General features: G+C 47.1%; 1 protein-coding gene and 1 long non-coding RNA gene across 2 annotated transcripts; both read right to left on the bottom strand.

The window, feature by feature from the left end:
- Positions 1–8,271: 8,271 nt before the first annotated feature.
- Positions 8,272–9,117, bottom strand: LOC147963835 (uncharacterized). The gene is made up of 2 exons (XR_015608255.1): positions 8,841–9,117; positions 8,272–8,730 (listed from the first exon to the last, which is right to left on the bottom strand). It is a non-coding gene; the product is annotated as an uncharacterized LOC147963835 (long non-coding RNA).
- A 2,816-nt stretch (positions 9,118–11,933) lies between these two features.
- LOC147963836 (homeobox-leucine zipper protein ROC8-like) lies at positions 11,934–12,914 on the bottom strand. Its single transcript, XM_087528021.1, has 3 exons — positions 12,771–12,914; positions 12,544–12,664; positions 11,934–12,458 (listed from the first exon to the last, which is right to left on the bottom strand). Exons 1-3 carry the CDS (start codon positions 12,806–12,808, stop codon positions 12,354–12,356), a joined length of 264 nt encoding a protein of 87 aa, XP_087384147.1. The 5' UTR covers positions 12,809–12,914; the 3' UTR covers positions 11,934–12,353.
- Between the last annotated feature and the right edge of the window lie 219 nt (positions 12,915–13,133).

Consider the following 13,133-nt stretch of genomic DNA (forward strand, 5'->3'; position numbering starts at 1 on the left):
AGGTAGAGGTACAACTCCGGGTCGTCCTTTTATCGAGGGACACGACTATTCGAATAGATAAACTTCCCTGCAGGGGTGCACCACATTTGCCAACACGCTTGATCCCCTTTGGCCGGACACACTTTCCTGGGTCATACCCGGCCTCGAAAGATCAACATGTCGCAGCCCTACCTAGGCACAACAGAGAGGTCAGCACGCCGGTCTAAATCCTATGGCGCAGGGGTCTGGGCCCATGGCCCGTTTCACACCTGCACGTTGCGAATGCGGCCGGTAAGCAGACCTAGCCTCCCTAAAACAAGAGCAGGCGTTCCAGTCCAATCCGACGCACGCCGCTCAGTCGCTGACGTCAAGAAGGCTTCGGCTAATAACACGACGTCAAGTGCCCATAACTGTTCCCGCGTAGTTGGTTAGTGCGTATAGGCCAATGGCCAGACTCAGATCAAATACCCAAATCTCATTAAGCGTGTTAATTGAATTAACCGCGGACGCCGACAAGGGCCAGGCCCACCTCTCTCCTAGGTGGTCTCAACCTACCTTGTCACTCCGCCACAAAGGTTCACTCAGAGGGCCGTCGGGACAAACGTCCTTTTGTACCAATCCGTGAATAACTCACGGGTACTCTATGAGCCGACCCGTCTTTAGTCAGCACAAGTATCATATATTATGAATAAGTATATACCCGTGATCATCTCCCGAGTGATCATGGCCCGATAGTATAGCATGGCAGATGGACAAGAATGTAGGGCCACTGATGATAAACTAGCATCCTATACTAAGCATTTAGGATTGCAGGTAAGGTATCAATAACCGTAGCAACAATGATAGGCTATGCATCAGGATAGGATTAACGGAAAGCAGTAACATGCTACACTACTCTAATGCAAGCAGTAGAGAGAAGAATAGGCGATATCTGGTGATCAAGGGGGGGGGCTTGCCTGGTTGCTCTGGCAAGTAGGGGTCGTCAACAACGTAGTCGGTCAGGGCACCAGTAGCGACGTCAGTCTCGTAGTCTACCAGATAGAAGAGGGGGAAGAAACAATGAATACAATGCAAACAGATGCATATCGATGCATGACATGACAAGTAACGGTGCTGGGCGTGCCCTAACGCAGTATGAGGTGATACCGGCGAAGGGGGAAACATCCGGGAAAGTATCCCCAGTGTTTCACGTTTTCGGACAGATGAACCGGAGGGGGAAAGTTGCGTGTTTGCTATGCTAGGGATGTGTGGCGGACGAATGGGCTGCGTTCCCGGATTCATCTCGTCGTTCTGAGCAACTTTCATATAGAAAGTTTTTCTTATTTTATATTAATTTTAAAAGATTTAAATCATTTTTAGGATTTATTTAATTATTTTAATTTAACATTATCCAGAATAGTGTTTGCCGACGTCATCATGACGTCAGCAGTCAACAGGGTGTTGACCGATCAAACTGACGTGTGGTTCCCACATGTCATTAACTGTTTAGTCTAATTAGGGTTTAACTAATCTAATTATTGTTTAGTTAATTAACACAAGTTAATTAGGTTAATTAAATGTTAATTAATTACCTTAATTGATTGATTTATTTATTTGATATATTTTTTATTTATTTATTTTTTAAAATCTTTTTTTAAGAAAATGTTCTGGGGTTGGGCCCCGGCTGTCATTGGGCCAGGGGTCTTAACGGGCGCCGGGTGCTGGCGGCAGGGCGTAGCCCGAACGCACGGGGCGGGGCGGACCCGACTGCGGCCAGCGGGGCGGTGGAGGTTCGCGGCCACGGAGGAGCGCGAGGCGCCGACCAGCGACAGGGGGCGTGGCCAGGGCCGCTGGTACGCGGCCAAAGAGCGGCTCGAGGTGTCCGGAGCGGCAGCGGGAGGCGGCTAGGCGGCACCGGACAGGGGCCGCGCGGACGGGCGTCGGGGTAGGACTGCACGGGACGGCAACGGAGCAGTAGCAGCAGCATGGCAACGGGCATCGGCAGACGGCGGGGTGCGCTTGCGCACTCCGGAGGCAACAGCAGGCGAGGCAGGCCGGCGCGGGCGCAACAAAGGCGACGCAGCTAGCGGACGACGGGGAGCCGAGGCCAGTCGGGGCGAGGCCGGCGGCAGGGAGGCGGTGGCAAGCAGCGGTGTAGGCGGGGCAGCGCGGTAGTAGCGGGAGCTGGGGATGGCCACGGTGCGGGAGAGAAGCGGCGACGGAGGTGGGACGCAACTGTGCAGTGGTGATGGCAGCGTGCAGGAAGGGAGTGTGGGTGGGCATGACGGTTGCGGGAGGAGGTGGACGGAGCGGGTGTGGGGAGCACAGCGCAGGCGTGGGCTGGGTGGTGTCGGGCGCGAGTGGGGCCGTGCACGTGCACTGCGAGGAGGCCGGGGCGCGCGAAGACGCGAACGCGGCGTGCGTGTAGGGGGGCGCGGAGGACCACGACGAGGCGCGGGCTGAGTGCGGTCGGCGGGCGGCGGACGGCGCCGGCGACAGAGAACGGGGAGAGAGAGGAGCGAGGCCGGAGCCCGGGGGCTCACACACGTTGGAGGGGAGTGGGGCGTCGAGGCTCGGTGATGGCCGGTGATGGAGAGACGGGGACGATGGCAAATGATGACGGGGGTGGGGTGATGAGCTCGGGGCCGAGTCGGCGACGGAGAGGACGGTGGCGATGGCGATCCCGTGCGACAGCGGTGGTCGGCAACGACGGTTGGGGTCGATCCAACGGCGAGGGGCGACTGAGAGCGCCCGATCCGATCTGGATCGGGGAAAACAGAGAGAGGAGTGGGGATGTGAGGGTGGTTGGGTTAGGTTTTCCCCTTGGGTGGGGATATGGAGGGGGGAGTGGGCGCCGGTTGGGCCGACCTGGCTAGCCCAGTGGCCAGCTGGGCCGAGGCCCAGGTAGGGCGATTATTTTCTTCTCTTTTTTATTAATTTTATCTTTTCTAATTTTATTTTACTTATTTAATAGTTTATGATTTTACAAAAAGTAAAACCCACTCCTAAACAAGAGTTTTAAGTTTAACTGTTGTCACAAAAAGTTTGGGACAAAAGTAAAGTACTTTGCATTCTTCATTAAATAAAAAGGCATTTAAGTTATTATTTCAATCATTGTTTTATTTATTTTAGGGCATTCAAATAATTGTAAAAATGTTTGCTCCTCCACCATTATTACTTAGGATTTATTTGCCAGAGTTTGTATTTTTTGGTTTTGACTTTTGAAAACTTTAAATTTTGACTTTGACTTAAATTTGAATTTGAACCGGCTTTGAACTAACGTGAGATTATCAACAGTAACTGAGGTGACCTGGCATCATTAGCAGAGGTTCACTGTAGCTTAATTATCCGGGCGTCACACCAGTAATATACACGATACCATGTTATTCGACATGAGGTTTCTTCATGATGACATTCTCAACAAAGAGAGGGTGGACAAGGTCACGTTTCTTAGCCAACCTAGAAATTGCTCGATTTACATGGTGAAGGTTCCATCCGATGTCGGCTTCCTCGAAGATCTGCCCGTAGACAAATTCTATATTGATTTTGGGTTACCGTACCTTTTGTGTAGTATCTACTTAAGTTTTAAAGATGCATGATGAAAATGACCTACTATGTTTACTTCATTAACCTCAGTAGTCATTCGTCTTATCGAAACATGACAATTCTGGCATGGCAACAACATGAGAGCTTCAGGTCATAAATGCTACCATGGCAGCAAAAAGATTAACTAAAAATGCAACCATGCTATCTTATATTAGCCCCAAGGATGGAAAATTCTACCATTACAACTAAATGTGCAATTTGACTCATAAATGCGGCCATGGTAGAGAAATGATCCTGTTTAACAATAATTGACCCCATGGTAGCAAATATGAGGTCAAAGGCTCAAAAGTTTTTCCATGACAACTAAAAGAGCCATTTAGCCTAGAATCGTTGCGATGGCAGCTAAATGAGCCATTTCACTCATATTTGCTACCATGGAGTTAAATGAGCCATTTGGCTCAGAATTGCTGCCATTTCAGCAAAAAATGAACGCAAAACTACCATCACAGCAAATATGAGCCCCAAGGTTAAAAATTTCTGCCAGGCCTAGGTTTGCTATGTGCTAATCTTGCTATTTGTTGCCATGTGCTATGTTTGGTATCTAAATTTCTATAAAAGACGTTTTTGCTATGTATACATGTTGAAATATATTTAATATGATGTATGCTGACATTTGTTCTCTTCAGTACGACATGTCAAAGATTTGTCGACGGAAACTTCAACAGTTCCGAGGCGCCGCAGTGAAGCTAGATGACAATGCATGTGTTTTACAAATTCACCATGTGAAATGAATGCACGTAATTCAATGCTATCAATGTGTGCTATGTAAATTAAAGGTGTATGCTGCAATTTGGATATTTGAATTCGTGTAAAATGTGATACATAAAATTATCTACTTAATGCATACTTTTTCTATTGATATATGAATTAAATGTGCAAACGCTACCACGGCAACAAATACACTGTCGTGTCATTTCTTTTTGCCCAAAACAAAGTACTAGTGGCGCGCGAAAATACAAGCACATCACCAATGCCCCAAAATATTAGCGCTATGCCATTAGTATTCTACAATACTGTCGTGTGAAACGCCCAGACACGACACTTGTATGTGCCTTACTAGTGTCGTGCAGGTAGACACGCCACTAGTAAGTTACTCGCTCGTCGCTAGTGATCACTTATCAACGACACCATACTAGTGGTGTGCCAGCCGAACGCCGCTAGTAGGCACATACACAAGCTGCTAATAAGGGGGTCATGTACGTTGGTGGTGGGAGCCACGATGCTCGTGGGAGAAACTCTTAGCTAAGGTGCGGGATGGTGTCCATGGCCGTGCAGGAGGCGGGGTTACTGGGGTACAACGTTCAGTGGCGGTGATGTGGCAAGTGTCTTCACGACTAGTTGTACTATGTTGCAGAGGCTGCCGCCCCTTCATCAAGGCGCCGCCTTGGAGTACATAGCTCATCATGTGCGGCTTCATCTCTTCGGAGTGACTTGTTCACGGTTGAGGGCTCTGGTGACATCAAGAAATGTGCTCTCTATCCTACGAGCCATTGTCTTGGAGTTTTCCCAGTTTTTGTAAAGAAGAATAACCCCCGGCTTCTGCATCGAGCGATGCACTCATCCATCTTTATTAAATTATTCAACAAGACTGACACAATAAATACAAGGACCAATCCAAAGCCACCTTTCTGACGAACTCTGTTGCTACACCTATAAGCTTGATGATGAACCCTGACTGCACCAAAGCACATCATCTAATCCGGTGGTCTCATGAAGTCGCCGCCTGCGAGTCGAGAGCATCAACGGCCTAGTAGACCCACAACGCACACCGCATGCATGCGCTCTAGGATCCTGCGCTGCCATCTACCGCCGTCCCATCTTCAAGAGGGATCCTTGCACTGACCTTGTCAGGCCACTGCCGTCGCCGCCGCTGCAACGCCAGACAATGCCACCAGCCTGCGCGCATCCATCAACCCACCTCCAATGCCGATAATCCACCATGCCATGCCACTGAGACCCACCATTTTTGATGCGGTAGATGCAACACCGCTCCACCTCTTGGCCCCTGCAGTCAGTACCTACTCCAAAACAGTGCCCCTAGGAGAGAGAATGACACAAGTCTTCGTCATCATCCGACCAGAGAGACCCAGATCTAGGGTTTCCCCCGGAGCAGATGCCTCCTGGAGGAAGAAGGGCATGCCATCTGCAGTTGCCAATGAACCCAAATGGTGCCCACCCGCACAAGGACTCATTTTCTTGGAGTTGTGTTGTTGTTCTTCAACATCCTTGTATAATGCCTTGTGCGCGTGTGTTGCGGTATAGTGTTGTATCGTGTTGTATGTGCTGAATTGTATTATTCATATATAAAGTGGAGCGGAAGTCTTTTTGATAAACGATACGACCAATTGCCTCATTTGAAACTTGAAAGTGCATTTTTTTGATTTTGACAACGGAAGTCAGGGCTAAGGCCGATAGGGACGAAGCTAGAAAAAATGGGCACTGGTGTCAACCGCTGCCCACGCTAAACCTCTAGCAGAAATTATAGTAGTGCAACAACATGGATAATGGCCGAGAGCGATATAAAGAGCAACAATATGGAACGAGCTGGTGATATTATTGTTACATCAAAAAAATCATACCGAGTAGCGAGTATTGGCTGAGCGAAGTCATAAAGTAACACTTGTTTACATATTCCGGAAATAATAGGCAAAAAGATGACTTTGGAACGCTCCATTTGTAACTTTCTGAAAAGGATGAACAAAAGAACATATTATATTCACAACAATAGTAAGAAACAAATAATGCAGAAAATAAGTATCATTAAGGAAAAAATAAAGTGATACGAAGACTCACATTTTATAACTTCCCTTCTGGATCTTTCATCTTCTTAATTCTTAAATATATCAATCACATCATCGTTTGTTATTGTAGAAAATATGTCTTTCTCCACATAGCAAATCAGGCTATCACTCATGAACTCATCACCCATTTTGTTCTGCAAAACACTCTTGACGATATTCATTGCCGAACAGCATTTCTCCACTGACGCTGTGGCAACTCACAAAATTAGCACCAACTTGAGAAGTTGATACACCAAAGGAAAAGCAAGATGCAATTTAGTTTCCACCAACACTTTAGCAAGATCAGCAATGCCATCCAAATTGGCAAATCTTTGGTCCGCTCGGACATTGTCTATGAAAATCCAAAGTTCATGACCAATATTCATCTATGAAAATATTAGCAAGATCAGCTGGATCATGAGGAAGTGCATCTAAATTAATTTCTGCCGGAGGCGGAGGAGTAGTACCAATATTTGATGCAAGATCTTGTCTTTGTCTAACTGGCCTTGAAGTCCCTGCCACATTACTATCTGGTGTTGGTCGTTTCCCTTTCAACAAAAAAATTACCCATATCCTTCTGGTCCTTGGCAAATCAAAGAAAAGAAACTCAAAAAGTTACCTAGCCAATAGCCATCATGAGAAAAAATCAAAGCACATGTAGAATTGTAGACAATCTAGAGAGGGTGCAGATTACCTGGGATGGGAGGAGCCAACACTTGCAAATTAAAGATTATGCACTGACGGACGGTCGGCCGATATCAACATTCACCCGATGAAATGGCGTCGAGTTCACCCGTCGTTCGTCGCTGATTCGCTGCGGCGGCGGCGGAATTAGGGATCGAGATGAGGAGGCGAAGAGACGAGGGCGTCCGTCTGTTCGCGTACAGGTACAGGCGTACGACAGCCGAGTAGTGTACATCGATTAATTGATATACATAGAGACGTGTGTACGCATTGAGCCTGGCCTTATGTCATTGTTTGCTGCCGCAGGCTGTTGATTTTTTTTTTATAACCTCATGGATGTTATGGGCTAAGGCTTTAGGGATTAACTGCTCTGCTGATGGGCTGGGGTCAATGGAATTTTTGGGCTGGGGTCAGATGTATTTTTGTTAATACTTATTAGCTCAAAAGACAGAGGCACTGGTGTCATTTGACACCAGTGGCTACATGGGAGCTCCGTCCCTGAAGGCCGACCTCATGCACAGGAAAAGGGACAAGCACACGTACATCCCATATGTACCCAAGCTTTTTTGTTCTTTTGGTTGCTTGTTGATTGCTTGCACTTAATCCTACGAGATTATCAATTGATTAATACATTTGCTTGAATAATGCATTATCATCTGATTTCTTGCTTAGGTCGGTCTGCTCTATTTTCAATCAGTTTCGGTCTGGGCCTATTTTGTTCAATTGGATAATTCTAGTGCACAAACTTATCGAATCGAAATAAATGAGTTTATTTTCTTTTGTTTCCCTTTTTCTAAGAACCTATTTGTTGGCATTCGATAGGACATATGTTTTGAGAAACATCATTGTTTGTGTGTGTGTGTGTGTGTGGGGGGGGGGGGGGGGGGGGGGGACTAGCGCCTCTGTCGCCATGGCATCCAGCAGTGGTCATCCATCACCATACATAGGTCGCGCGTTTGTAGCATAACCCGAGTCTCCGTAGTTCGTCCGGCTCAACATATCGGCCATTGTGTTGATCCCCAAATTCGCGCACAACATGCTGCATGATTGGTTCACGGAGGTTGACCTCCTTGCCATTGGAGATCGTTGCATGTGGCGCACCTTTCTTCGGACTGTCCGACATCTTCACATAGCCAAGAGCACGTGGGATACTGAATGTTTGTCAACGACCCAAGAGTACTTACGCAACTAGCTGGACACATCCGAGGTTTTACACACTAGCAAACATAGAGTACACATGGAATTTGATGCCATGAAAACTTGCTACAGCTTTTTTATTTGGAATACAGAGAGAAAGAAGGGTCGTTGCACGACCGACCTAAACACACACCACGTTCCTAATGACTCGTGCCATCCCACGGATCAGATCGTGTGTGCATGATCTACGGCTCCACTATTATCACGTGTGATCCGATGTGCCATCCCATCCCATGACTCGGTTCACGACGCGGTAGAAATGGGAGCGACCCCAACCTGACACATGGAATCGACGCAAACATGCTTGCCGTCGAGACCGACTCTCAGCGCACACTGCGTGCTTGCAGGCAGTTCTATGGCGCGTTATTTAGAACAAACAGTCACGCGAAGCCCTCGATCCACAAACCCACATCGCGAAGTTGTCTTAGTGGATCTCGTCATTCTCCGAGTCGATCTCATCATTCTCCGAGTCAGATAAGTGGTTGTCCACCTGCTCGTGCCTAGCCTGCAACGCCGTCAACCACAAACACCACATCAAAATACCGTTACATTCCATCATCACCAGGCGGAAAAACTGAAAACCTTGGAAAAATTGAAAGGAGATCGAGTTCATACCCTCGTCATCTGGGCACGGCGGTTATTGAACCAGAGTTTGATATGCTGGGGCTCCACGCGAAGCTCACGACCGAGATGAGCGTGCTGGTCCTCATCGAGATCCATTGTTACCAATTTCTCGCTCACTCTCCTAGGCTGGCTAGAGGAAGAGGAATTGGAGGCAGGAAGGTATCTTCGTACTGGATGCTGTGCGACCTCTGCCTTGCTCCTATTTATACACGAGAGGGTGGCGTTTCTCCTCTGTCACACTGCTGTGTGACCTCTGGCTTATTAGAAGTCTCCTGGATGGTCTCTCTTAATGCCTCCTCTTTTTTGGCTTCTTCCACCCTATATTGCTGACCGTCCGTCCATGTATTGCTCGGGAGCGCCAGCAGCAGAAACGTTCGCTTTGACTTTTGACCACCTCGGTTCACTCGCCAGCTGTCTTGGAGGTTTCTCTTTATGCCTGCTCTCTCTCTTGGCTTCGTCCCTGGCTTGCTCGGAGGCGCCAGCAGTAGCGTGGTAGTACCAGTAACTAATGCGATGTGAGAAGCTTATACCAAAAAATTCAAATCATAGTACAGGTCAATTGGGTTTATTGAGCTGCGATGTACTCCCTCGGTAAAGAAATATAAGAGTGTTTAGATTACTAGTGATCTAAACACTCTTGTATTACTTTGCGGTGGGAGTAACAAGCAGTGCATTCAGATTTAAACCATGTAATCTATAGTTTCATTTAGTAGAATTTGCAAAGCACTTCAAATCAAACAACTTCAGAGTTTATGGACCTGCATCGGTACGAGCCCTACTGGGTTTGGATGCAACAAACAAATGCAGAGTGACCTGAAAATGGCCGGTGACCTGTCTTGAGTTCGTAATTTCTCCCCTCCCACAATTACCATTGTTCCTCTTGTAGAAAGGGAGATAATTAATCCTGAAGGTACGTCCATGTATTAGTTGTTAACCATTATAATAAATTCTGCAATATTTTAGCATGAAATTGATAGGCATTAATTTCCAGCCTCTTGCTTATGTATGGATATCAAATTAATCAATAGTACAGGTGGTTCATTATCCTCTAAATCATAATATTCAAATTCTAATTAAGAAAAGTAGCATAACAATGACCAACCTATTATTGCAAGCCCTATCATGTATCATTAGGCTAGATATGGCAATATGTTTGCTTTAGTGCACCATTGCACTCCTTTTACAATGGATGTTCCGTTACAAAATCTCTTCATTCTACATGGGAGATTATATTTAGTCTTGTTTTCTTATTAAACATGAAACAACACAACGTCAAGATCTTGATCCACAATTCTTGTTCCATATATATTTGATTCGAGTGAAAGTTCTGAAGTAACATGCCTTTCTTATTTCCTGTCGTTTGTTCCAAAAATACGATATATCCTTCGGCCATAAAACTACAACAACTCATAAGAACTACAACCATTTCCCTCTTGCAAAAACTTTTTCTTACTTCCTCCACAACCATTATACCTACCGTGCATATCCATGATGAACCCTGACTGCACCAACGCACACCATCTAATCCGGTGGCCTCACAAAGTCGCCGCCTGCGAGCCAAGAGCACCAACCGGCATAGCAGACCCATAGCGCATACCGCATGCGCTCGCTCTAGGATCCCGCGCTGCCGTCTACCGCCGTCCCATATTCAAGAGAGATCCTTGCACTAACCTTGGCAGGCCCAACTGCCGTTGACACCGCCACGACACCAGACAATGCCACCAGTCTGCCTGCATCCATCAACCCACCTCCAACGCCGATACTCCACCGCACCATGCTACCGAGACCCATCGTTTTTGACGCGGTAGATGCAACACCGCTCCACCTCTTAGCCCCTCCAGTCAGTACCTACTCCAAAATAGTACCCCCAGGAGAGAGAATGACACAACTCTCCATCATCATCCGATCTAGGAGACCCAGATCTACGGTTTCCCCGGAGCAGATGCCTCCTGGAGGAAGAAGGACAAGCCATCTGCAGTTGCCACCGAAGCCAAACGGTGCCCACCCGCCTAACTAGCCATTTTCTTGGAGTTGTGTTGTTGTTCTTCAGCATCCTTGTACAATGCCTTGTGTGCATGTGTTGTGATGTCATGTCGTGTTGTGTTGTATGTGCTGAATTGTCTGGTTAGTATATAAAGTGGAGCGGAAGTCTTTTTGATAAACAATGAGATCAATTGCCCAGTTGAAACTTGAAAGTGCATTTTTTGATTTTGACAGCGGAAGTCGGGGCCAAGGGCCGACCTCATGCACAGGAAAAGGGGCAAGCAAACGTACATCCCACATGTACCCAAGCTTTTTTCTTCTTTTGGTTGCTTGTTGTTTGCTTGCGCTTAATGCTACGAAATTATCAATTGATTAATATATTTGCTTGAATAATGCATTATCATCTGATTTCTTGCTTAGATTGATGTGCTCTCTATTTTCAAACAGTTTTGGTCTGGGCCTATTTTGCTCAATTGGATAATTTATGTGCACAAATTTATGGAATCAAAATAAGTCCGTTTATTTTCTTCTGTTTCCCTTTTTCTAGGAACGTATTTGTTGGCGTTCGATGGGACATATGTTTCGAGAAACCTAACCCAATTAATTTACCAAATGCTGACCTTTACTTAATCATGTCCCAACCATTCCTTGTCGTTGGTTTCACGGTGAAAATCGACATCATTGTGTGTGTGTGTGTGTGTGTGTGTGGGGGGGGGGGGGGGGGGGGGGGGGGAGCGGAGCAACGCTTCGGTTGCCATGGCATCCAGCGATGGTCATGCCGACGGCCATCGTCGTACAGAGGCCACGCGCTTGTTGCCTAACCTAAGTCGTCGTAGTTCGTCCAGGTCAACATATCGGCCATTGTGTTGTTCCCCAAACTCGTGCACAACATACTGCATGACTGGTTCACCGCGGTTGACCTCCTTGCCATTGGAGATCGTTCCTTGCCACGCACCTTTCTTCAGACTGTCCGACATATCCACATGGCCAAGAGCACATGGATATGATACTGAATGTTTGTCAGTGACCCAAGATTACTCACGCAACTACCTGGACACATCATAGGTTATACTCACTAGCAAACCCAGAGCACACATGGAATTTGATGCCATGAATACTTGCTACAGATTTTTTATTTGGAATACAGAGAGAAAGAACGGTCGTTGCACGACCAACCTAAACACACACCACCTTCCTAATGACTCATGCCATCCCACGAATCAGATCATGCGTGCATGATCTACAACTCCAGTATTATCGCGTGTGATCCGATGTGCCATGCCATCCCATGACTCGGTTCACGACGCGGTAGAAACGGGAGCGACCCCAACCTGACACATGGACTCGATGCAAACATGCTTGCCGTCGAGACCGACTCTCAGTGCGTACCATCTGCTCGCAGGCAGGTCTATGTCACGTTATTTGGAACAAACAGATTGAAGAGAAAAAAACCTAGGGCGTTCACTAAGTTTACATCAATGGATCAGCCCTCAATCCACAAACCCACATGGCGAAGTTGTCTTAGTGGATCTTGTCGTTTTCCGAGTCGATCTTGTCGTTCTCCGAGTCGGATAAGTGGTTATCAACCTGCTCGTCCCTAGCCTGCCATGCCGTCAACCCCAAACACTACATCGAGATCCATTACATTCCATCATGACCAGGTGGAAAAAACTGAAACCTTGGAAAAATTGAGAGGAGATCGAGTTCATACCCTGCTCATCTGGGCACGGCGGTTCTTGAACCAGAATTCGATCTGATGCGGCTGCACGCCAAGTTCGCGGCCGAGATCAGCGTGCTGGGTCTCACTGGGGTAGGGGCACAACTTGAAAGCCCTGCAGTTTTCAAAAAACGAAAAAGAAAACCTTGAATACCCTGTACATGGATCACCATGAAAATACGACACGAGAAATAAGCCATAGGAAATGGTGCTTGATCAACCTCTCGAGGATCTGAATCTGGTTGTCACTTAGATCCATTTTTACCAATTTCTTGCTTCCTCACTCACTCTCCCAGGCTGCCTAGAGGAAGAGGAAGTGGAGGCAGGAAGATATCTTCGTTCTGGATGTTGTGTGACCTCTGGTTTGCTCCTATTTATACATGAGAGGGTGGTGTTTCTCCTCTGTCACAGTGCTGGCGCAACCAAGCGCCCGTCTGTGTGACCTCTGGCTTGCTGCTGGCAGTCTCCTGGCCGGTCTCTCTTAATGCCTCCTAGTATTTGGCTTCTTCCACACTATATTGTTGACCGTCCTTCCCTGTATTGCTCGGGAGCGTCAGCAGCAGAAACGTTTGCTTTGACTTCTG

The sequence above is a fragment of the Triticum urartu genome, chromosome 6A (genome assembly GCF_056163025.1).
Source record: "Triticum urartu cultivar PI428250 chromosome 6A, HENAU_Tu73, whole genome shotgun sequence".
In the NCBI taxonomy this organism is placed as follows: Eukaryota; Viridiplantae; Streptophyta; class Magnoliopsida; order Poales; family Poaceae; genus Triticum; species Triticum urartu.

Bases quoted from the DNA above. Each gene is read 5' to 3' on its own strand.
- LOC147963836 (XM_087528021.1), bottom strand. From the start codon at position 12,808: ATGGATCTAAGTGACAACCAGATTCAGATCCTCGAGAG. The intron at 12,665-12,770 runs GTTGATCAAGCA...TGAAAACTGCAG, and splicing joins CAGATTCAGATCCTCGAGAG to GGCTTTCAAGTTGTGCCCCT. The intron at 12,459-12,543 runs GTATGAACTCGA...ATCTCGATGTAG, and splicing joins GCCGTGCCCAGATGAGCAGG to TGTTTGGGGTTGACGGCATG.